General features: G+C 44.8%; 1 protein-coding gene across 1 annotated transcript in view; it reads left to right on the forward strand.

Annotated features, from left to right (window-relative positions):
• Positions 1 to 22,566, forward strand: part of shc3 (SHC (Src homology 2 domain containing) transforming protein 3) — a 303,591-nt gene that overhangs the window by 235,019 nt on the left and 46,006 nt on the right. The window contains exons 7-10 of the mRNA XM_078214387.1: positions 1,908 to 2,034; positions 10,092 to 10,275; positions 18,879 to 18,975; positions 21,736 to 21,936. Of these exons, the coding sequence (XP_078070513.1) occupies positions 1,908 to 2,034; positions 10,092 to 10,275; positions 18,879 to 18,975; positions 21,736 to 21,936 (609 nt within the window). The remainder of the gene's footprint in view (positions 1 to 1,907; positions 2,035 to 10,091; positions 10,276 to 18,878; positions 18,976 to 21,735; positions 21,937 to 22,566) is intronic.

The raw sequence follows: 22,566 nt of genomic DNA on the forward strand, positions 1-22,566 counted from the left end.
AGGGGATCACTGCTGCCCATAAACCATGACTGTAGCCTCAGGCTTGAGAGTGGGACATTGAATTAAATATTGGGAATATAATAGCCATCATCTTTGGTCCCTAGCACAAACTCTGTTCTTTTGCTACTGACTCAATCTTCCTCACCAGTCACTGGTTTCACCTGAATCACAATGTTCACAATCTGCTTCTGATTCCATAGACCATTTGCTTTTGCCAAACCACCATCTGGCTTATCCATCTGCCTAAGTCCATCTGTTGCCAAAACTCTCACTCATGTGTTTGTTGGCTCTAGACTCAACAATTCCTGGGTTCTCATGGTAAACTGCCCATATTTCACCCTCCAATTACTGACACGGATTAATGTTGCCAATAATGACAAGAAGCTCCTCATGTTGCTCTCATGAAAGAGGTTCATAGCCAAGTGCACTGCGGAGGAAATTGAGGGATTCATGGCCCCAAGTATCTTCATCAACATGAACATTCATCAGTCATGAACCAGAGGTTCTAAACAAGTGGTCATTCTACAAATTGTAGGGCACTCCATTCACAAAAACATTTTGGTGCCTTAAATCATATTGTGGAGATGTCGACGTTGGACTGGGGTGGGCACAGTAAGAAGTCTCACAACCCTGTTGGACTTTAACCTGGTGTTGTGAGACTTCTTACTTAAATCATATTGAAATACATCAACCTGCAGTTTGAATTTTCTGGTATTTTGCCACTTCATACACCTGAATTAAAATATTTTTTTGTGAAGATTTAGGACTTTAAAAAAATTTACACTTCTGAAAGCACTTTGGACCAGACACAGATTTCAGTCTTTCTTGGAATGCAATTCCAGGGAGGGGCAGGGGAGGGACTAGCTGGATCAGAAATAGTTTCTATCAGTTTACTGATCCCATTGATCCAGCGGTGACAGCTCCTGATAGAAGTCCAGGCAGTTCTTTCTGCTTCCACATACCCAGCTGTAGTTGTGGGGCGTGACTGAGAATGTTCTGGGATCCACTGGGAAACTTGCCAGACACGCCGTCAAAAAGGAAAAGCAGGCAAAGGTATCATTCTGGCCAAAAGCAGACTCCACCAGGAACAAGCTGGAGCTGACAAGCATAGGTGTTTCTGCAGAGAACCTGTCAGCACTATTAATTTGCCCCAGTTGGCCTGTGGTGCCTTCTCTTGGAGAAGTGCTGCTCTGAGAATGTGACGGCTATGCTGCATCAGCATTCCCTTTTATGCTGCTATTTGCATTTGCGCCTGTTCCTATTGTAGTAATGGCCCCAAATACTCATGTTTGGTATAAGATATTGGTGGTGCCAACGCGACAGGTGGAATTTCTATTAGAGTTCTTTACTGCATGGGATTACTGGAATTATGATGTTCAGAAACAACTAATTTCATGTTAGCTTGGAAGTATAATGAAGGGAACTCAATATTGCATCCATCTCAGCATAAAAAACCTTTCTGTGTTAGAGGCTAGTCTGAAACATGATACCTGTATTTTTAAGTAGCTTCCCTTGTTATAATATTCTTTTGAGAATACTATGCAAATATTTGTCAAATTTCAGTAACAAATTTGTTGCATTCTCTAGAACAAAACGAAATCATTACAGTGTGTTAATTTGATTGTGTACCTGTGCAGAGCTATCTGCATTATAAATGCAGTCTGGTCTCTTTTTTTGGCTTATTTTTCCTACTATGAATTATACAATGGCACAATACCGACATTGCATTGGTGTGTAATGAGTCACGGTGAACCTGCTTCTGTCAATTTGACACTTGGGAACATTACCTGCAGCAGTCCATAGCTGTAACAGACGAATGAACGTTATATTTGATTTGACTGCTAAAGTTGTTTCGACAAGAGTCACATAGGCTGAAAAATGACAGCTGTTATTTAATGTTTTTAAAGCATGCCATATATTGGAATGCTGTGACGGGTTGGCTCAAGATGTTATCAGTACCATAGGCCAAGCTTTTGAACTTCGATTCAAGCAATATCTACAGTGCCCTACTAAGATATCTAGTATTCATAACAGGTGAGTACTGATAGCATTGCCAATTATTTTGTTATTCATTCGTGCAAGATATTTTAAAAGCAATTGTATTTTTATCACCTTTTAAGAAGTGTCTACACTGTAAAGGAGAAGCAATGATGGATATTTTGCATGGAAAGTCACAATAATAGATTAATATTGTAACCAAAGAGCAATAAAAGCAAGCTGGGAGAACAAATATCCAAGTCACACTACAGGAAATTGAATCCAGATGATTCTAACCCTAGGGAATGGAACTCTTTCCATTTCAGGCACTAAGGTGATTGTTTTTAACTTAGACAAAACTGTTGGATCAAATGGGGTCTATGAGCAACTTATTCAATACGACTGGTTTTTCATTCCTGCCAAAATTGAAAATTACCCCTCCATTGTCAGTACCAAGCACTCCGAGGTCAGGTATGACACAACCAGAGGTGGCATAAAGTTCCATCTACTCTATCCTAAGAACATTGCTTACCACCAACCTCAGGAGAGAACTCTCTTGACATTTTTCCATTTGCCACAGCAGCAATCCAGTAGTCACTCTGAATGACAGTGCAATTTGTTTCTAAAGCCACTTGGTCAATAGGATTCTCTGGTGTCGTCCATGGCGAGACATGTTGCAAATGAGAACGGAAAATTTAGTGTTCTAGCCAAACGGCACTGGGAAATCCAGCCGCAAGCAAGGATAGAGGATTTTGGCCTAAGAATTGGAATGAGATTACCCATACATAGGAGAGCTAACAGCAAATGAAATGAATCAATGTATCAGTCAGAGTTGGATTGAAATGCAGGTTCCAAAGATGGAAGAGCAGTGTCGAGTCCACTGCACCAGTTTGCCATCTAGCTCCTCAATCCTTTCTGTGGCCCTGTGATTGCAATGTAATATTTATAAATTATTGAATTGCATTGCTCTAAGACCGTATACAGCAATAAAAATTCTATTGCTTATCATTTTTATATGATAGCTCGATACATATTGATTAGAAATGTATGAAGAATATTTAATCAGTGATGGTGTTCCAGATTTTATGTTAAATTTTAGATTTCAGTGAGATTTTATTGGTCAATGAGGGCTGCTCTTTGCCTGAATGAAGGTTGAAAGTCAAGACTGAATATGATAAACATTTTAAAAATGTGTTTTTTGTAAGAAATGTTAGGTATCAAATCTAGGGAACTCATTACTTAGAGTTGCTCAGTAATATCCTAGACAATCCTATTCCACTCATTGCTAAATACATTTCAAGAAAATAAATAACAATGTTGTATTACTTACTTGTTAATCACCTTTGTCCCATTAAACTGCAGAGAGAGAGAGATTATATGAGTTTGCTGCTTATCTATTGAGTGGATGCTTGATCTCCATTCTCGTTGGCAGGATGTGTGAGACTGGAGAATTCCGGCCACAACTCTCGCACAAACACACTGTAAAACAAAATAAAACAGAGGAATTCTGCCAAAGGGTTAAAAGTCAATGGTTCAAGGGGAAAGGACAGATGGTGGAGTCCTTGAAATGGTGGCCGAGTTATACTGTTAGTTTCTCAGCACTGATCTGTGAAACAATCGATGGGTCTTGCTCTATTTGCCAGGCGGACTTGAGGAAAACATCCAGTCAGTTGATTTCAGAAAGTAGAGCGATTTTGGAGCAACCTCCGTCACCCTCTGCTTTGAGACTGGGTCTGGAGCTTCAGGCGCTGGTACGTTTTTATTCATTCGTGGGACATGGGCGTCACTGGCTGGCCAGCATTTATTGCCCATCCCTAGTTGCCTGAGGGCAGTTGAGAGTCAACCACATTGCTGTGGCTCTGGAGTCACATGTAGGCCAGACCAGGTAAGGATGGCAGATTTCCTTCCCTATAGGACATTAGTGAACCAGATGGGTTTTAACAGATGGTTTGTTCTTTACACAAGCTGTTGATCTTCTCTTTCCCCATAAATCAAAATCAAAACCAGCTTTTAAACACAGTTTTCCAGGGATGGTTTTTTTCAAAGTTATAAATCACCATGTGACCCTTTTGTAAACGATCCACCAGGGATAGGAGGTTTCCAACTTCTTTAAAACTGCTTAATTACCTTTTCTTGTAAAATCCTGTGTTTTCCAGGAACAGCAGCAACAAGAGTCTTTGCATTAATCCTTTAAGGAACAATGGGCCCGATTTTACCAAAATTTCGGGCGCGAAATCATGGTAAAGTTGGGCGTCGGGCCTAAGACGCGGTCCAGACCCGACCCAAGGCCAATCGCGCCTTTACCAACGGCCGATCTGGGCGCCGATCTGGCGCGCGCCCAAATCGGCCGGTGGGCCGATTTAAATGCATTTGCATGGGCATAATGAAGCCCGTGCCCAACTTACCCAAGGATTCCCACTTTACGAGGCTCCGATCCGATCGGTGCCCACACATTTACCGCGTTGCTGAATTCAAGTCCGATAGGGCTTCAACTCAGCAACTGAACCACCGAATTGCCCCCGACCACCCTTCGCAGACCGCCCCCGTGAACCACCCCAGCAGCCCACCCCACCCCCCACCCCGCTCGGACCACCCTGGGACGCAGGCCCCACCAGCAGCCCCCCCCCCCCCCCGGGATCGGACCCCCCGGGCCCCCGACCTACCTTGATCGCTGGTGTCCGTCGAAAGCATCTTGCGATCCTGGATCCTGGCCTTGCTCCAGGGGTCCTGATGGGTAGGATGACGTCTCTTCACTGGGGGGGGGGATGTGACGTCTCTTCCCTGAGGGTGGGGGGGTAGGTGGGGGATGTGACATCTCTTCCCTGAGGGGAGGGGGGGGGATGTGACGTCTCTTCCCTGAGGGGTGGGGGGGGCGGTTGGGAGGGGGATGTGACATCTCTTCCCTGAGGGGGGGGGGGGTGGGGGGGGAATGTGACGTCTCTTCCCTGAGGTGGGGGGGGGGGGCGGTAGGGGGGGATCTGACATCTCTTCCCTGAGGGGCGGAGGGGTAGGGGGGGATGTGACATCTCTTCCCTGAGGGGGGGGGGGATGTGACGTCTCTTCCCTGAGGGGGGGATGTGGGGTGGGGGGGGGGATCTGACATCTCTTCCCTTGGGGGGGGGGGGGGGAGTAGGGGGGATGTGACATCTCTTCCCTGAGGGGGGGTGGGGCGGTGGGGGGGGGGGATGTGACGTCTCTTCCCTGAGGGGGGGGGGGGGTGAGGGGAGGGATGTGACGTCTCTTCCCTGAGGGGTCGGGGGCGGTAGGGGGGGGATGTGACATCTCTTCCCTGAGGGGGGGGAGGGGGGGATGTGACGTCTCTTCCCTGAGGAGGGGGGGGGGGATCTGACATCTCTTCCCTGAGGTGGGGGGGGGGAATGTGACGTCTCTGCCTCTGCATGCGCAGTTCGGTGCTCCGACAGATGCAAATGCGCTAGGCCCCGCCCACCGGACCCGCGCCGAAAAAAGGCGTATGGGGGCGCTGGAGCGCGGCTGCCGGGCGCGGGTCTGATTCACGACCGCACCTGGCACTTAGAGCCGATTTGGTAAAATCGGCCCCAATGACTTTTAATAAACACAAATTCTTCCAGAATGTTCTTAGTCCTTGAAGATGAACCATTTTCTGTGATTAAAGTGTTTATGTCACTATGACTACATTATATCTCTCATCCCAGGAAGTAGTCTGCTGTGCTTGTTGCACTGTCTCAAGGCAAATGTATCCTTCCTTAGATAAATAGACCAAAACTATATACAGTAGTCCAGCTGTGAACTCATCACAGCCTATATAATTGTCGTAAGACTTCTTTACGCTTGTACTCACATTTAGTTCACCAATGTTCTTTAGGGAAGGAAATCTGCCATCCTTACCCAGCCTGGCCTACATGTGACTTGACCCACAGTAATTTGGTTGACTCTGAAGTGGCCTAGCAACTAACTTGTATCTAACCACTACAGAAAAAATGATAAAGAATAAAACTGGATGGATCATCTGATATCAAACTAAGCACTGGAAATGACAAAGACACACCGTGCCCAATTGTGCCGGCAAACCTCTCCTCACTAACATCTGGGGCTTTGTGTCAAAATTTTGAAAACTATCCCACAGACCAGTTAAGCAGCATTCTGACATAGCAATTCTCATTGACTTATACCTTAAAACCAATTACCCAGACTCCTCCATCACCATCCCTAGATATGTCCTGTTCCACCAACAGGACAGACCCACCAGAGGTTGCTGCACAGTGATATAAAGTCAGGGGGAAACGATCCTGGGAGTCCTCAACATTGACTCTGGACCCATGAAGTCTCATCAGGTCAAACTGTATGCTAGGAAACCACCTGCTGATGGCCACCTACTGCCCTCCCTCTGCTGGAGTACATTCTGTGTCCTTACCACCCTCAGTGCTTCTTCCAAGTGGTGTTCAACATGGAGGGCTACAGAAAGAGAGGGGAGATTTAGAGAGCCATTTTTAGAGTTTAGGGACCAAACAGGTGAAGGCACAACCGACAGTGGTATGGCAGGGGAGGCGGGGAATGGTCAAGGAATGCAGAGGTTTTACAGATTGGTAGGGCTGGAGAATGTAATAGAGATAGGCAAAGAATGGATTTGAATACAAGGATAAACATTTTAAATTGGAGACATTAGTGGACTGGAAGACTAGGTCAGTAGGATTTAATGCAGATTAGGATATTATTTTGGATTAGCTGAAGATCACAAGGTGGAGGATGTGAGATTGGCCATGTGAGCATTGGAGTGGTTGATTCTGGCAAAGGCATGGATGTTGGTTTTGACAGCAGATAGACTGAGGTAATGTTGGAGTGAGGTGCTGTTACACGGGTGAAAGTAGATTTTTGTGACACTATTTCATCTTTTACAGTGCCATTATATTAAAAGAAAATCATTGTCAGTGTGGTTGCACTAAATCAGCCAACCCAAACCATGATTTGATTTACCAAGCTCCACAAGTTTCATGCTCCGATCTTGACCTATGTCTTTTTTAATAAAAATGCTGAGGTTTGGAAAGGTTTAAACCTTTAAAGAAATGTAGAAATTCTGAGCTGTAAAATTTGTTTCTCTTCCAAGAACATTGTGTGGGCTTGAAAAGTCAGTGCCAACATCAGTTCTTTAAAAAATCAATTGCAAAGAATCACGATTCATTTGCTCAGTCAGTTAGTGTGGCATCAGTGGATATGATTGGATTTCACACTCCTCAGTAATGCTGGTTATAATGGAGATAACAATGGATTAGCATCATACCCTTGTTCACAAATTTATTGTCTCTCTGCTACAGTCTGTGATTGGATTGTTCAGATAATAACTGGATAATAAGACATATGCGACGTAGTTGGTATCTGCAGCATTGTTGTGGTTAGATGTGTAGAATTGCAGATATTAACCTGATGACATTTCCATTTAAGGAAGCATCTTTGTACTGCCTTTGTGTATGAATGTTATTTATTGTACAATTCCATTTTAGTATTTATTTTAAATATCTTTATCGAACAGAAAATGGTAACAATATTAGTGATTACTTCTTATTTTGAGGAAATTGTGAGCTGTGCAGTTCATACAGGAAGTTGCTGTGAGTTCGATATCCTTCAGGATCCAGAATTGAACAATCTTGAACCAGTTTTGCTTCTGTATTAATATTGAAATAATAATTGAATTAGGTGCAAGAAGAGAAAGATACCTGCGTCAACGTAGTGGCATCCGTGTCAATGTGTCATTGCATTACACATGAGTTGCAATTTGCTACAGTTTGCATCCCATTAATCATAACTGTTAGTTTAACATTTTTCTGAAATATGGAAATGAAGAATTTGCATTGATATATTTCTTTTCATGCTCTTAGGATGTCCAAAAATGGTTCTCATTCAATTAATTACTTTTGAAGTGCAGTCATTTTACTGGTTAGGCAAATGTGGTGGACAGTTTTGGGCACACGAAGGATCCAGAAACAGAAAATGTGACAGAAACAGAAGGATGGGAATAGGTCATTTAACCCTTCGATCTAACTTGCTCCCTAACTTACCTTTGGTTAACAAATATCCAGCAATGGCACATTTAAAATTAACATTTGATCCAGCATCAATTGCCATTTGCTGACGAGAGTTCCAAACTTCTACCACCCTCTGTGTTTCCTAATTTCTGTCCTGAAGGTCTGGCTCTGGATAATTGAGCAGTTAGTCTGTTAATCAGGGCAGCACGGTGGCACAGTGGTTAGCATGGCTGCCTTGCAGCGCCAGGGACCCAGGTTCGTTTCCTGGCTTGGGTCGCTGTCTGTGTGGAGTTTGCACATTCACCCCGTGTCTGTGTGGGTTTCCTCCAGATGCTCCGGTTTCTTCCCGCAGTCCGAAAGAAGTGCTGGTTAGGTGCATTAGCCATGCTAAATTCTCCCTCAGTGTACCTGAACCGACGCCAGAGTGTGGCGACTAGGGGATTTGCACAGTAACTTGTACAGTTAATGTAAGCCTACTTGTGACACTAATAAATAAACATTAAACATTTTTTGGTTTTGTTTGAAAGATGCATAACCCATTGGAGGAACTTTCTGCCTTATAAAGTGCTATTAGGTCTTTTAAGTCCATTTGAACGGGTAGATGAGTCTCAGTTTAATATCTCATCTGAAAGTTGGCAGCTCAGAAAATACAGCATTCTCTCTCTCACTCAGGTGTCAGCTGAGATTGTGGGCGGGGTTTTACGGCCTCACTCGAGCGAGACTGGAAATTCCCGCCTGAGGTCAGTGGACATTTCTGTCCACCCCTCGCCCGCTCGATTCCGTGGCGGGCGTTATGCAGAACTCCTGTAGAGAAACTTGATGCAACATCCTTCTATGGATGAAAACCACCAGCTGAGCCAAGGTGACATTTTGTTCTCCCACCGGGGAGCCTTGCTTTACAGAAGCACATTTTGGAAATTCAGCCACATGAGGTGCATAGTTTTGCAACCATCGAAATTGAATCTCTAATGTGTGCTGCTGGCAGATGAGGCTCCCTGCTGGGAGTGTGGAGTCAGGAAATTATTCCTATAATGACATATTTAACTCTCAATCACCTTGAAATCATTCTCAACAGATGAACTACATGTAAACATATGTCCTTTTAATGTGAAGTTACACAGCGCCACAAGCATCTGAACATTTGTTCTGTTGGAGGTAAATAAAAGTTAGTGCTACTGGGCATTTAATCCTTTGAATAAATCCATATATAAGCTGTGTGAATATCAGTTATATGGGAGGGATCACTAGTTCAGTGGTCGTATCCCCACCTCTCAGTCAGCAAGGTTAGGTTCATAGGATCATAGAATCCCTACAGTGCAGAAGGAGGCCATTCAGCCCATCAAGATTGCACTGACAACAATCCCACCCAGGCCCCATCCCCATAACCCCATGTATTTACCCAGCTAGTCCCCCTGACACTATGGAAATTCAGCATGGCCAATCCACCTAACCCACACATCTTTGGAGTGTGGGAGAAAACCAGAGCACCCGGAGGAAACCCATGCAAATGTGGGGAGAACGTGCAAACTTCACACAGACAGTGACCCAAGGCCGGAATTAAGCCTGGGTCCCTGGCGCTGTGAGGCATCAGTGCAAACCACCATGCCATCATTCAGACATCGCTCCAGGAAGCTTTGGCAAGCAGAGACCAGAGTGCTGATTGTGAATAGTAGGTTGATGTACTGTAGGGGTACTTGGATTGAGTGTGGCAACATCCCACCCCAAAGGTAAGAGGGGCTCTTTAGCCTTGGATGGAAGCCACCTAGAAGAAAGTACTCTGAAGACAAAAAGTATGAGTAAAACAATGGCAAACCAAAAAACAGACACATTGAGATCTGGTTTCTGTTCTGGTGAATGCAATATGCCCAGCAATAATGTTCATCGACAAAAATAAAATCACATCTTTGAACAGAGGTGACATACCAATTTCTAAAAGGCATTTGGTATCATCCTGATATTCCTGGTGTAATAGTATGCATGTTTGAGAATATAATTTCTGGAAAACATAGCAAATATATGTAGTATAAAACTTTAAATTATATAATTAGGATTTTATTGAATATTTTTTGCCTAAACTCCATGAAGTTCACAAAAGCATTTTCCAATTTCACATAGAATGCCAAATTTAGAAGATTCACCTTGGGCTGGAGAAGATGAAGAAGTAACAGAACATCCTTATTATAACAGTGTTCCAGGGAAAATACCTCCTCCTGGTGGATTTATTGATGTCCGACTTAGAGAAACACATCAGCTAGGGTCAAGTCAGATTCTCCCTGCACATTCTGTTGATGCTAACCAGGTTGGTAAAATTTGTGCGAGTCATAGTTCTCAATGTATTCTTCTTAACTTAAATATTTTTTAAGGTGATGCTCAATTGCTTCAATCAGATCTTAAGGAAGAAAAGACTACTGGCTCTTGGTTTTATGCTTATTATCAATTTTAATTATGGTGAGATTGGTCCCCGTAACTACTATGCATTCTGAACAATGGACATGTCTGCAGAATCAAGGATTACTGATTAGGAATCAGGAATAGGCATAGTGTTTTCACCTCTGTAACTATAAGTTCAGTTGGAGCATCTTCTCTCACTTTTTCTTACATTACATCAGAGGGCTCATCTTAGCTTTAGATTACTTCAGAAATAGGAAAGAAAATGGAATCAAAGAAGTAATCGAAAAGCCTCTAGAATAATTTCAAAATTTGCTGATTGATATCAAGTTGGGGATGTAGTTATCACCGAAGAAGACTGTGACATAATACAAGAAGACATTAATAAACTTGCGGAATGGGGTTGTGATTGGAAAATGAATTTCAATATAGAAAGTGTGAGTCAGTGCATTTTGGTAGGTGGAATATAGAGACCACACAATCTTTGGAAAATCAGAGTTTAAATTGGACAGATACACAAGTCACAAAAAGTAGCAACCCTGGCTAATCAGACCACAAAAAAATGTAAAAAATGGGATTGTAAAGCAATGAAGGTATGTTAAACTTGTATGGAACCTTGGTTAGACCACATTTAGAGACTGGGCACAGTTTTGTTTGCGTTGTCAGAAAGAGTGATATTGAAGCACTGGAGAAAATAGAGAAAGAATTACAAGGGTGTTATCAGAATTGAGAATTTATACCATTAGCAAAGATTGAACAGGCTGGTTCAAAAATATTATTCAAAAATAAGAAGAATAAGGGGTGATCTGATAGAGTTTTTAAGATTATTAAAAGTTTTGGTTGACATAGAGAAAATTTAAGCATCCACACATTTAAAGCTAGAGGGCAGGTAAAAAAAATATTTTTAGAACACTAATGCAATGTCACTTTTATCCCCAAGAGGCTGGAATACATCAGGGTTATGTTATGTTATACAAAGCTCTGGTTAGACCCCATTCAGAGTGCTGCATTCAATTCGTGGTATTGAATCTCAGGAAAGATATATTAGCCTTTAAGTGGTATAGCGCAGATTCAACAGAATGATATTGGTATTCAGTGGGTTATTAAACCATAAGGACAGCCTGTATTGACAAGGGTTGGTCAAATTGGGACAGGTGGGATGATGGTATCAGAAATCTACCAGTTCAGCCTCCTTTGTCCCCAACACTAAGTGTGCCTACATGATGCAGCCCTATTTTTGTGCCATTATCTGATCCCGGTGGAAGTTTAACTGACTACTGCTTTGAATATTTCTTCCCCAACATGCACTACATATAAATTATTCTGATCTGAAGGCTTGAAACAGGATCAGGTGGCTATATATTAGCCCAAATCTTCCAGTCTGTGGATCGTTGGGAGACCAGATGTACGACTGTTGATGAACATTGGGATCCTGTAGAAGTCCTAACATACTGACGTAAGTGGGAATTGCCTGGGAAGTTTCAACTTCTGATGGACAATGCCCCTGCTCCCTGGGACCTTCTGCAAATCTCTCCGACTCTGAGTTACAGTCAGAGACTTTGGACTGTTCCGATTTACATACTTGAATAATTACCCAGAAAATGTTAGAAAGAAAAACCTTCATCTAACTCCTGATTAACTCCAAAACTGGCATTCCAATCACTCACACTGACCACCCAGTTACCCCAGACCTAACTGCCATCTCACCCACCTACCACCCGATCCACATACCACTTCACCCACCAGGCACCCTACCCACTTACCACATCACCACCTGCTACCCTATCCATCTATCATCTCATCCACCTGCCACCCTACCCACTTACCTGTTTACCCACCTATTACCTCATCCACCTGCCATCCTATCAACCTACCACTGCATCCACCAGCCCACCCTTTTCACCCACGTACCACGTCACCCACCTACCGTCTCACAACCTGCCACCCTACCACCTTACCCATTCACTAATTTATCCACCAACATTCAAACTGGACTTTTAAACTTACCATATGACAACCACTGCTGCAAAAAGGGGCCACGTCCTATCGTCCAGCCCCTCCAACCCTACTCCACTGTGAAAGAGCTCTCTGAGGGATGCTGTGCTCTGCATTTCTGGTAAAGCCAGGCTTGTGCGTTGAGTTGGAGGAAAGTTTGAGTGGAGTGGCAATGCGACGATGATCGCCACTCCATGGAAGATCCAGGCCAAAGAAAAGTCTCAGATTGGTGTGGTAATAGCCAGCTGCTTTCACTTTCAGACCCTTTAGAATGGCCATCAAAGAATAACAGAGGCAGTCCCAGTGAGAAATACAATTGCTGCATTGTGGTTATTCGAATTAGGAAGCTGTTCAGTTTAAAATATGCAAGTACCATACATATCACTGCAGACTGATCATTGAATGGGGGAGATTACAGAGACATAGGGGCATAGATATGGAGGGATTTGAGAACAAGGATGAGAATTTTAAAATCAAGACATTGCTTGAACAGAAGCCAGAGTAGGCCAGTGAGCACGAGGGTGATAGGGGAATGGGATTTGGTGTGATATACGGACATGGGCACCAGAGGTTTGGATAATCTCAACTTTACATTGGGTAGAATGTGGGAGACCATCCAGAAATGCATTGGAGTAGAAGAGTCTAGAGGTAATGAAGGCACAGGGCCTGATTTTACTATTTTCATTCTATGTGCTGAATCTGGACGCAATTCAGATCCGACTTAGAAATCTGCTTTCAGGCACCCCCGTATGCACTTAGCCTGAAAAAAAAATCGCGAGTCCAAATTGCGCTGTGGGCAGAGCTTAGCGCGCTCAAAACGATCAGAGCTCTGAACTGCGCATGTGCAGTTCAAAAAAAGTTTTTAAAAGTGTGCCCATGTCAGATCGCTCCTGGGCCGCAGAAAGTGGATAAAGTGGCCCAGGAGAGATGGCCCCCACAGACATCACCCCCATCCCTGTAACATAACTGTCATTATCCACCCACCCCCTCCCCTGCTACCCCCACCGATCGCCCGCAAAGTGGCAGCAGATCCCTCCCGACCATCCCCATCCCCCCCACTTGTGAGCAACCGGGCCTTCCCCCCCCCAACCAGAGATACATCCTACCCACCTCCCTCCTCCCCCCCCCCCACCCCCCACCAGAGATACATATTACCCGTCTCCTTCCTCCCCCCCAAACCAGAGAACGACATGGCTTCACTCCCCCCCCACGCACCCCCCCCCCCCCCGAGAATGATCTGGCCTCTCTCCCTTCCCCCCCCACAGAGGTACATCTGACCCGCCTCCTGCCTCCCCACCCCCTCACCAGAGAATGATCAGGCCTGCCTCTCCCCGCAACCAGACAACGATTGGGCCTCCCTCCTCCCGCCACCCCCCCCCCACCCCCCGCATCAGAGAATGATCTGGTCCACCTCCCTCTCCTCCCCTACCACCGATCTGAATCAGAGAGCCGTTGGAAGCGCTGAACTCACCACTTCAGCAGCTGGCGCGCCCGAAACAGACTTTTATTTAGTACGTCCATTTCGGCGTGATTCCGGATCGGCGAATGCGGTGGTAAAGGGGGAAATGCTGATAAAGTTGGGTGGGCAGTTCATTAATTCAATTTAAATGCAAATGCCATTCCCAGGCCTCGGTAAAGTGGGCATCTGCGTGGATGTGGGCGCAGATCGTGTTAATGGCCTCACGCCCGACTTTACCATGTTTTTGTGCATGCAATGGTAAAATCGGGCCCACAGATGAGGGTTTCAGCACCAGATGAATTGAGACAGGGACAAAGTTGAGTGATGTGACAGAGGTGGAATTAGGCGGTCTTAGTGTTGACACAAGTGTGAAATTGGAAGCTCATCTCAGGATCAAATGTGACACCAAGGCTACGAACAGACTGGGTTAATCTCAAACTGTTGCCAGGGAGAGGAATGGAGTTGATAGTTGGAGAACGGAGTTTGGTGTGGGAATTGAAAACAATGGCTTCAGTCTTTCCAATATTTAATTGCAGGAAATTTCTGCTTATCCGGTACTGGATGTCAGCGAAGCAGTCTGATAATTTAGCAAGAGGGAATGAGTGGAGGGAGGTGGTGGTGAACTGGGTGTCATCAGCATACATGTGAAAAACAATACTGTACTTTCAGATGATGTAGATGAGAAATAGAAGAAAACCAAGGATCGATCCTTGAGGGACACCAGAGGTAGCACTACAGGAGCATGTAGAGAAGCCATTACAGGTGATTCTCTGGCCAAGGTTTGATACAAAAGAATGGAACCAGGAGAGAGCAGTGCCACCCAGCTGGTCAACTGTGGAGAGGCTTTAGAGGAGGATGATGTGGTTAACCATGTCAAAGGCTGCAGACAGGTTGAGAAGGGTGAGGGAAGAAAGTTTACCTTAGTCACACTCACACAGGGTGCTATTTGTGACTTTGAGAAGAGTTGTTTCATTACTGTGACGAGGACGGAAACCTGATTGGAGGGACTCAAAAATGGAGTTCCAAGAAAGATGGGAACAAACTTTTGAAACAAGAACACACTCAAGGGTTTTGGAGAGGAACAGGAGGTTGGAGATGGGATGATAGTTTGCAAAGGTGGAGGCTTGAAGCATTGGTATTTTGAGAAAAGGGGGTTGACAGCACATTTAAGGGAAAGTGGGACGATGCCTGAAGAGAGAAAACCATTTACAATATTGGTTAACATGGGAGCCAGGAGAGGAAGTTGGGTGATCAGCAGTTTAATGGGAATAAGAACTAGGGAAAGGAGGTGGGTCTCATGGACAAGATCGGCTTAGAGAATGGGCATGAGGGGGGGATAGGAGAGAAACTGGAGGAAGATGTGAGATCAGAACCAGGCCAAGGAGGAACATTAAAGAAAGCTTGGCCAGGTGGGCTGGGGGAAGGGAGGGACATGGCAAAGACAGCTGATCAGATTGTCTCAACCTTAGTGACAAAAAAAATCCATGAGCTCCTCACGCTTGGTGGAGGTGAGAGTGGAGAGTACAGGCAAGAGGGGTTTTAGAATGTGGTCTGCAGACAGGGAAGGAAGCTGAGGTGTTTTCTTTACATTCCAGGATGATCCTGGATTAGAGAGCAATTTTTGCAGATGTAAGAAGGACCCTATAGTATTTTAAGTGGTCCAGCCAGCCCTGGTAGTGGATGGTTAAACTAATTCTGTGCCCTGTCCTTTCAAGTTTGCGTCCCTTGGACTTGGATCTATGGAGATGAAGGGTGTACTGGGGAACAGCCAGAATGATAGTAATGTTTTCACTGTAGAATAGAACATCAAAGATGGCATTGTGGACGCAGTTGAGTAAATCAGTAGCTGCAGAAATCTTATGGCAAATGGAGGGCCATAAGACATAGGAGCAGAATTAGGCCACACGGCCCATCGAGTCCACTCCGCTATTCAATCATGGCTGATATTTTTCCCATCCCCATTCTCCTGCCTTTTCCCCATAACCCCTGATCCCCTTATTAATCAAGAACCTATCTATCTCTGTCTTAAAGACACTCAATGACCTGGCCTCCATTGCCTTCTGCAGCAAAGAGTTCCACAGATTCACCACTCTCTGGCTGAAGAAATTCCTCTTCATCTCTGTTTTAAAGGATCATCCCTTTCACCTGAGGTTGTGCCCTCTGGTTCTAGTTTTTCCTACTCTGGAAACATCCTTTCCACGTCCACTCTATCCAGGCCTCGCAGTATCCTGCAAGTTTCAATAAGATCCCCCCTCATCCTTCTAAATTCCAACGAGTACAGACCCAGAGCCCTCAACCGTTCCTCACACGACAAGCTCTTCATTCCAGGGATCATTCTTGTGAACCTCCTCTGGACTCTTTCCAAGGCCAGTACATCCTTCCTTAGATACGGGGCCCAGAATTGCTCACAATACTCCATATGGGGTCTGACCAGAGCCTTATACAGCCTCAGAAGTACATCCCTGCTGTTGTATTCTAGCCCTCTCGACATGAATGCTAATATTGCATTTGCCTTCCTAACCGCCAACTGAACCTGCACGTTAACCTTAAGTGAATCTTGAACAAGGACTCCCAAGTCCCTTTGTGTTTCTGATTTCCTAAGCATTTTCCCATTTAGAAAATAGCCTATGCCTCCATTCCCCAAAGACTCACCAAAGGGTGGTGCAGTGATTAGCACTGCTGCCTCACAGCACCAGGGACCCGGGTTTGGTTCAGGCTTTGGGCAACTGTCTGTGTGGGAGTTTGCACATTCTCCACGTGTCTGCATAGGTTTCCTCTGGGTGCTCCGGTTTCCTTCCACAGTCCAAAGATGTGCAGGTTAGGTGGATTGGCCATGCTAAATTGCTCCTTCGGCTGGAAATCTACCATCTCGCCTGCCACGGAATCAGAGCAGGCGAGGGTCTCGCCAGAGCGAAGCAGTAATATCCCACCCTTAGTGTCCAAAGCTGTGTGGGTTAGGTGGATTAGCCATGGTAAATGCACGAGGTTACGGGGATAGAGCAGAGGGGAGGGTCTGGGTGGGATGCTCTTTCGGAGGATCGGTGCAGACCTGATGAACCAAATGGCCTCTTTCTGCACTGTAGGGATTCTATGGGATTTTCACTCTGAGTTGGGATTTTGAAAGTGCAGTTATAAAGGAATTAGTGAATAGCTTTTCCAGGGACATATACAAAAAGAGGTAGGGTTGGAGTGTGGACAGGGGATGTGGGCAGTGAGCAATGCAAGGAAGTGATCAGAGGATGGTCTTATTTATGAATGAAATTGTGGAAATGTTGTGACCACGTCAGCTGTAGCTCAGCTGTAGGGGCGGCACGGTGGCACAGTGGTTAGCATTGCTACCTCACAGCACCAGGGGCCCGGGTTCCATTCCCGGCTTAGGTCACTGTGTGTGTGGAGTTTGCACATTCTCCCTGTGTCTGCGTGGGTTTCCTCCGGGTGCTCCAGTTTCCTCCCACAGTCCAAAGATGTGCGGGTTAGGTGGATTGGCCATGCTAAATTGCCCCTTAGTGTGAGGGGACTAGCTAGGGTAATGGGATTATGGGGATAGGGCCTGGGTGGGATTGTAGTCGGTGCAGACTTGATGGGTCAAATGGCCTCCTTCTGCACTGTAGGATTCTATGATTCTATAATCACTTCCTTTACTCATTCACTGTTGCTAAATTATCAGACTGTTTACTGCAGTGGTTCCCAAAGGGTGCGGCGTGCCACACTGGTGCGGCAGAGAGGATGGCAAGTGTGACGGGAAGATTCAAGGACAATCAAAGAAACATTTAAACATGGTTTAAACAAGCATTGTTTTATACTTTCTGGATGTCCCATGATCATATTATAAAGTAGTTGTGTTCTATGTTATGAATCAAGCACTGCTAGGAGTTGTTTTTTTGTTTTTGAATGTATTTCTTATCAATAAAAAATTTGGTGTGGCGCGAGCAAATTTTTATTCCGAAAGTGCGGCCCAGTGAAAAAAGTTTGGGAACCACTGGTTTACTGGATAAGCAGAAAGTGGGTACCATGAATATGGGTTGGGGAGTTTAAATGAGGGGTGGGGGCAGATTTATGAAGGATAATTATTTATTGCATCATTTAATCATCCCTAATTACCTTGAAAAGGTGGTGAAGAGCAGTCTTCTTCAACAATGGAATGGTGCAGGTAGAATCAAACGTTATTGGGTAGGGAATGCAGGATTTTGTCACAGTGACAGTGGAGCAGTAATGGCATTGACTTGTGTGACATGAATGTTATTTGCCACTAATCATCCTAAACCTGAATGTCCTAGTCTTGCTGCACACAGGCATGAACTGCCTCATTATCTGAGGAGTTGTAAATGCAACTCACTGTGCAATCATCAGTAAATATCCCCAATTATAACCTTATCATGAAGAGAAGGTAATTGATGAAGCTGCTGAAGGTGGTTGGGCCGAGGACATACCCTGCACAACTTCTGCAGGGATGTTCTGGGGCTGAGATGATTGACCTTTAACAGCCACAACCACCTTTCTCATGTTAGTTATGATTCCTACCAGTGGAAAGCTGACTTCAATTTCATGAGGGCTCCCTGATGCTGCACTTGATCAACGGCTTTCCAAGAGCAACCACTGTCACTTCATCCCTGGAATTAAGATTTTTCTGTCCACATTTGGACTAAGGCTGTGATGATGTCTGGAGCTGAGTGGCCTTGGCAGAGCTCAAAGTGAACATGAACGAGCATGTTACCGAACAGGCTTCTGAACAACGGCTCCTTACAAACACAAAACCCAGTAATATTTTCAAATGATGGGCATAAATTGCAGAATCAGATTTAGATCAATCAGTGAGCATAAAATATTGATACAGAGTTCACCCGATAGCCGCAAAATCCATTGGTGTTTTTATCACCATTGATTGAAAAATAAATGAATACCAAAAAAAACAACTGCTGCATGAGACTCACGTTAGGAAAGAAAATAAAACGGGTGTCATTCCAAAGAAAGAAATGTTTGTATTCTTTTAATCTTTCTTGCTCTATGTTATTTTAGGCATGGAACCCTTAGTGTTGAACAATTTTACTTTGTTACTGTAGCCAGTGTTAGCCATAGGACAAGACCAAAGCTACTATCAAGGATCGCAGCAGAGCGAGGACCACAGTGAAGACTGGAGACATGCACTCGGCAGATATGGTAAATAAAGAACCTTTCAGGAAAGATCTGCTACTAAGTCAATAGATGCACACGAGCACGCACGCACACACACAGGAGGAACGGAGTAAAGCAAATGAGATTCCAGGGAATCTCAGTGGATGATGTCTTTCGAGCACATCTGTTTCTCTCTCAGTAAATGGGTTACCTATAGAATTTGAAATATTATTTGAAAATATAGAACACAATGATGCAAATTGTGCTGAAATGCGTCAATGGGAGTGGCATACTCATGACAAACACCTTGCCTGCCTTTTCCACGTATTTTTTCCCCAGCTAAAATCAATTGATTTTTGAAGGCAGAAAGTGAGATTTCGGGAACTTGTGTAAAACTACAGAGAACAACACAATAGAAGGTCATTCGATCCAGTACATACGTGCTGGCTCTTTTCTAGGTCAACTCAAAATGATTGGTAATCACTGACCCAGTGGCAGCAACGTGTACCATCCACATTTACTGCGGCAAGTCATTAATATGTTTCCAATATAATGCAGTGTTTGAATTTGTTTTCACTAATTTCCACTTATGCTTCCTGATTTTACATTCCTATACTTTGAGTAGTCATCCACATTTACTTTGTGCCATTTAAAATTTTAGTTAAAATCTTTTGTATGGAAAACTTACCGTTTTTATATCTTTCAGAGTTTCCCTTTTAACTATTTCTTTTCGCAATACTAATTGTTTTGAAACTTTCCTCATGGTTAATCTCCTTGACCCTTGTGGTCAGTTGTTCAGCGCAGAATGTGCCGTTTGCAGGTAGATGGGCTATAAATTAGCTAACCCCTGAAAATGGGCATGGGGATTAAAATTAATCCATGCCACATTAGTGGACTATAGACTGACATTATGTCAACTTTGTCTACTAATTGTAAAAAAATGCTGCTTGCAGCCAGTATTCCCAGCACTATTCATTGATTGCAATAAGTCAGCACCAACTTGACACAAAGATGGACAACATTATCACATGAATTACTTGAATCTTCTGAGATCAATAACCTTTACTTCCTTTCCTCAGTAAAACTACAATGGAACCTACTGCCGCGATTCTCCCAAAAGTGCTGAATTGGCGGGAGAACTGTTCTAGATCCCAACTGTTTTTTCAGTTCAGCTTCTCACCTGAATCTCTGTACTCTGTGCAATGCAGAGATCCCAATCGTGAATATCATTAAAACCCCAGGGGGGGTAGGGCCTATTTACGCCAGAGTTTGATAGCTCTGGAACTCTGCGCATGCGCAGTGATCCCGATCTGTCAGTCTCCCCATTTGCTGGCCAGCTCAATCACTGGCCAGCCAGGGACCCACGCAGTGCTGCCCCTCCAGCACCCTCCTCCCTTCCCCTTCCTTCGTGGCCCCACAACAATTCCCAGGCCAGCCCTGATCCCCTCTGCCCCGAAGCGCCCCAATGCCCAGACCACCCCTCCAGCAGTGGCGATCCCCCCTCACCCCAGCAGACCCCCCTCCCTCTGCTGACCGTCCCAGGGTCAGACCCCTCCCCCTCCTGGGAGGCAGGCCCCCCCACAATGGCAAACCAACCCACCCCCCCGCCCCAATCGCTGCCCTCCCTCCATCCCAGACCGATCCCAATGCAGAGTGGCAGCGGGACCACCCCCCCCCACTCCCTCCGATCACCACTAGGCCCTCCCACAATAGGCCTCACCCCTTTGGCCCTGCCTGATGCCCGGCAGACAGTGCCAAGGTGCCCCCTGGGCAGGGGCACTTTGCCCTTTTGGCAGTGCCAGGGGGCACAGGCTGGCAATGTCAGGGTGCCCATGCCCAGGGGCACAACCCCCCCTGCTGCCCGACCCCCTGGGGGGGCCCCAATTACCCCCCTCATTCCGGTGGGGTCTCCTGCTAGTTCCCCGAACGTGGGGAGCTACTGTAAACCCTGCCAGAATGAAGTACTCCTGGCGGGTGGGAGATTCAATCGGGACCGGTCAGTTCCCAATAATTAGATTTAAAAGACATTTAAAACATATTAAAAAAAGATTCAAATTACTTACCTGCCTTCCCATTGGTTTCCAGCATGGTCTGACCTGCAACTGTTCGCCAGCTCTGGGAAATGTGCATGTGTTCCCGGCGCACATGCAAATCCTGGAACAAGGTTGGCGACGCGGATCTCCCACCCCAATTCGCCAGAAAAGTTGAGGGTCAGGATGGGCGAATCATGGTCTACATTTGCTCTTTGCAAGCATTGATCGATGAGGGTCGGCACAGTGGTTAGCACTGCTGCCTCACAGCGCCAGGGACCCAGGTTCAATTACCGGCTTGGGTCACTGTCTGTGCGAAGTCTGCATGTTCTCTCCGTGTCTACATGGGTTTCCTCCGAGTGCTCCGGTTTCCTCCCACAGTCCAAAAGACGTGCTGGCTAGGTGCATTGGCCGTGTTAAATTCTCCCTCAGTGTACCTGAACAGGCGCTGGAGTGTTGCGACTAGGGGATTTTCACAATAATTATATTGCAGTGTTAATGTAAGCCTACTTGTGACATTAATTAATAAATAAATAAGTTGCATGAAATTCCTAATATAGCCCCTAGAGTCTTCCCAGAGAACATTAAAGTTTCTCTGCAATGTTATGAGGATCAGCCCAAGAAGTGCCCACTTCCTTCATGGGGGTTATATGGACCAGAAATCCATTGGATCCTGCTTCTTCTCCAGAATTATTCCAAATCCTCCAAATTATGGAATTCCTATCCCTTTGTTTATAATAGGCCTTCCTTACAATTCTTATTTGAAATCTGACAGGGTCCTCAAGTGATTTATACGTCCAGCCAGAGGTGAAACCTTCATTATCCAAAGGTGGAGAAGCTCCAACGTACGTCAACACTCAACATCTAGATCTCCAGGCTCGAGCATTATTTCAAGTAGAGCCCAGCGTCAGCACAGGGACCTGTGAATTAGCGACCAATAATGAAGACAGCTCAAAAACAGATGTCTTTGATATGAGTAAGTACAGATCTTATTCTCTTTTCAGCTATGTCAGAACCATTGGCATTCAGTCTTATACATTGTGTCATTAATTTGTGATAGTCAACTATGGATGACCGCTCAATAAACCTTTTATGATTCTGTTATTATCATTCCTTCAATGAAAGTTTGGGCTAAGGCTTTGCTGCAGTGGGGCATCTCATAGTGTGCCCTATTAGTATACTTGTTCTTCCATGTTTTAGTTTTAACATTTTTTGCCTGCACAGTTGCTGTGACTGTGACCCAATAATGATGCATTGAGAGCAACAGGGAACCTGGGACCTTGGTGAACAATGAATCACACAGTGCATCAGCTTACAATTAGATGGACGATTGTGAAATAAACAGACGAAGGAGTGAGAAGAATAGTGGATCAGAATGGTGATTTCCATGGCAAATCAAGAGAAATAAAGAGGGGAAACAAAGACTGGATTAAGATAGAATAGAAAAGGAAACAGAAATGAAAAGTAAGAGAAAAATAAAATTGTAAAATTTAACATTTCATAAATTTCTTAAAACAATTAACAACCTTAAGGAATGAGAATCTCAATACAATATGCTTTGTCTGTATGGCACGCAAGGAACAATACTTTTCAAATCAAATCAAAG

This window comes from Mustelus asterias, chromosome 6 (assembly GCF_964213995.1).
Source record: "Mustelus asterias chromosome 6, sMusAst1.hap1.1, whole genome shotgun sequence".
NCBI lineage: Eukaryota > Metazoa > Chordata > Chondrichthyes > Carcharhiniformes > Triakidae > Mustelus > Mustelus asterias.